Source organism: Uranotaenia lowii, chromosome 3 (assembly GCF_029784155.1).
Source record: "Uranotaenia lowii strain MFRU-FL chromosome 3, ASM2978415v1, whole genome shotgun sequence".
Classification (NCBI taxonomy): domain Eukaryota; kingdom Metazoa; phylum Arthropoda; class Insecta; order Diptera; family Culicidae; genus Uranotaenia; species Uranotaenia lowii.
This window is the reverse complement of record NC_073693.1, coordinates 92,634,360-92,636,917: the sequence shown is the minus strand read 5'-3', so window position 1 is coordinate 92,636,917 and position 2,558 is coordinate 92,634,360. Positions and strand designations below refer to the sequence as shown.

At 35.4% G+C, this 2,558-nt stretch overlaps 1 protein-coding gene across 1 annotated transcript; it reads left to right on the top strand.

Annotated features, from left to right (window-relative positions):
* Nucleotides 1-523: 523 nt before the first annotated feature.
* LOC129756016 (uncharacterized protein DDB_G0271670) lies at nt 524-1,105 on the top strand (the record flags this gene model as incomplete). The annotated part of the gene is made up of 1 exon (XM_055752764.1): nt 524-1,105. A coding segment is annotated over one exon (582 nt), but the record flags the coding sequence as incomplete, so codon positions are not given.
* Between the last annotated feature and the right edge of the window lie 1,453 nt (nt 1,106-2,558).

Genomic DNA, 2,558 nt, shown 5'->3' with positions numbered 1-2,558 from the left:
TTCAAGTTCAAATTCTAGTTCTAGTTCTTGTTCAAGATTTAGTTCTATTTCTATTTCTAGTTCTAGTCCTTGTAATTCCTATTTAATTTCTTATTCTAAATCTAGTTCAAGTTCTAGTTCTAGTTCTAGTTCTAGATCTAGTTCTATTTCTAGTTCTAGTTCTAGTTCTAGTTCTAGTTCTAGTTTTAGTTCTAGTTCTAGTACTAGTTTTAGTTCTTGTTCTAGTTCTTGTTCTAGTTTAAGTTCTAGTTCTAGTTCTAGTTCTAGGTCTAGTTCTAGTTCTAGTTCTAGTTCTAGTTCTAGTTCTAGTTCTTGTTCTAGTTCTAGTTCTTGTTCTAGTTCTAGTTCTAGTTCTTGTTCTAGTTCTAGTTCTTGTTCTAGTTCTAGTTCTAGTTCTAGTTCTAGTTCTAGTTCTAGTTCTAGTTCTAGTTCTAGTTCTAGTTCTAGTTCTAGTTCTAGTTCTAGTTCTAGTTCTAGTTCTAGTTCTAGTTCTAGTTCTAGTTCTTGTTCTAGTTCTAGTTCTAGTTCTAGTTCTAGTTCTAGTTCTAGTTCTAGTTCTAGTTCTAGTTCTAGTTCTAGTTCTAGTTCTAGTTCTAGTTCTAGTTCTAGTTCTAGTTCTAGTTCTAGTTCTAGTTCTAGTTCTAGTTCTAGTTCTAGTTCTAGTTCTAATTCTAGTTCTAGTTCTAGTTCTAGTTCTAGTTCTAGTTCTAGTTCTCGTTCTAGTTCTAGTTCTAGTTCTAGTTCTAGTTCTAGTTCTAGTTCTAGTTCTAGTTCTAGTTCTAGTTCTAGTTCTAGTTCTAGTTCTAGTTCTAGTTCTAGTTCTAGTTCTAGTTCTAGTTCTAGTTCTAGTTCTAGTTCTAGTTCTAGTTCTAGTTCTAGTTCTAGTTCTAGTTCTAGTTCTAGTTCTAGTTCTAGTTCTAGTTCTAGTTCTAGTTCTAGTTCTAGTTCTAGTTCTAGTTCTAGTTCTAGTTCTAGTTCTAGTTCTAGTTCTAGTTCTAGTTCTAGTTCTAGTTCTAGTTCTAGTTCTAGTTCTAGTTCAAGTTCCAGTTCTAGTTCTAGTTCTAGTTCTAGTTCTAGTTCTAGTTCTAGTTCTAGTTCTAGTTCTAGTTCTAGTTCTAGTTTTAGTTTTTTTTGTTCTTTTTGTAGTTCCACTTTTCGTTTTGGGTCTAGTTCTACTTCTGAATTATTTTCTGTTTCAAATTAGGTTGTTGTTCTTTGCTTCTGCTTTTTTGCTTTAACCCCGATGCATCATTCTATATCCCGGCATCCCTGCCAACTGAACATCGTCCACTCGGATGGGTAAACAACGCAATCCAGTCGGTGCTTTTGGGACTGTAAAAAATATAATAAATAAAAATTGTTTCTTGGCACGCTTCTTGGGAGGTTTTTTGATGGCGATGAAAGGCCGTAAATTCTATGGTATGACCATGGCTCGGGGGCATAAGCACAATAATAAAATCCAAAAAGAAGAAAAAAGTGAAACGACACAAACCGGCTTAATATTCAATTTACAATTCGGATGGTGCCGCGGCAACTGTTCGTCGAAATTGGTCCCAAGATGGAATTGGTTTCATGAAATGGTAATTGCGATTTGATGGACTGCAATTACGTATGAATTTTTGAGCAGCTTCCAAACCATTCAGTTTTTCGATTGACAAGTGCTGGTCAGTCGTCTTAGACACTGTTGCATGCAAATATTCCGCCGATACACTCAATCAAATTTTTCTTATTTAGAACACAAAAATGTTATTTGACCTCGGGTCTTTCGATGCAACATTCAGGGTTCTAAAATTTTCGTATGTGACAAAAACTATCAATTGAAATTTATAGCTTCAAAATTCATCCGCAAGGCATCAGCCAGCCATACCTTAGGAAAGAAAAATCGAAACTCAAAAATCGCAGCTGATGTTTTGAATCCTTTTTGAAGACAAATCTAACCGTTCATTTGCATAAAGCCTGTGCCAGTGCTGGGGCAATTTTAGTTTAGTCAAAGTTGACGGGCTGCTGCTCGTGGCGTTATTGATTTAAATTAGTCACTATCCAAATATTTACTTTACTTTAGGTTTATTGCGCTTCACCTTGAGTTCATCTGCTGTGGTGCATAGCTCCAGGGATAGAATGCATCATTAAAATTGGACGGCAAAGCCAAAATTTAGACGATAAATAAATACTATGCAGCCAACATACGAGACAGATTGATTACTATGGCACGAGGAATGGGGAAAAATTTTCGAACCCCATCATTTGGTGCGGGGCCTATTTGCATATACTTATGAAGTCAACCGAAGTCGTTAAAGTCCGCTTAACACTTTCAAAGCCGCCTAAAATCAATCAATATGATCACCTGAAGTTTTCAAAATAAAACGTTTTTGTAAAAATTTAGGAGAAATCACTTGATAAAGATTCAGAAAGGCTATTTTTGTCGGTACCTACAAAAGACTTCAATGCTAAGGAACGAACCCGAAAAGCAGAACCTCATTAGACCTAAATATGTATTTAACAGTAAACTACAGCAAATCTAAGCCAAATGCTCTGTTGACTTTAAACAAAACGGGGTT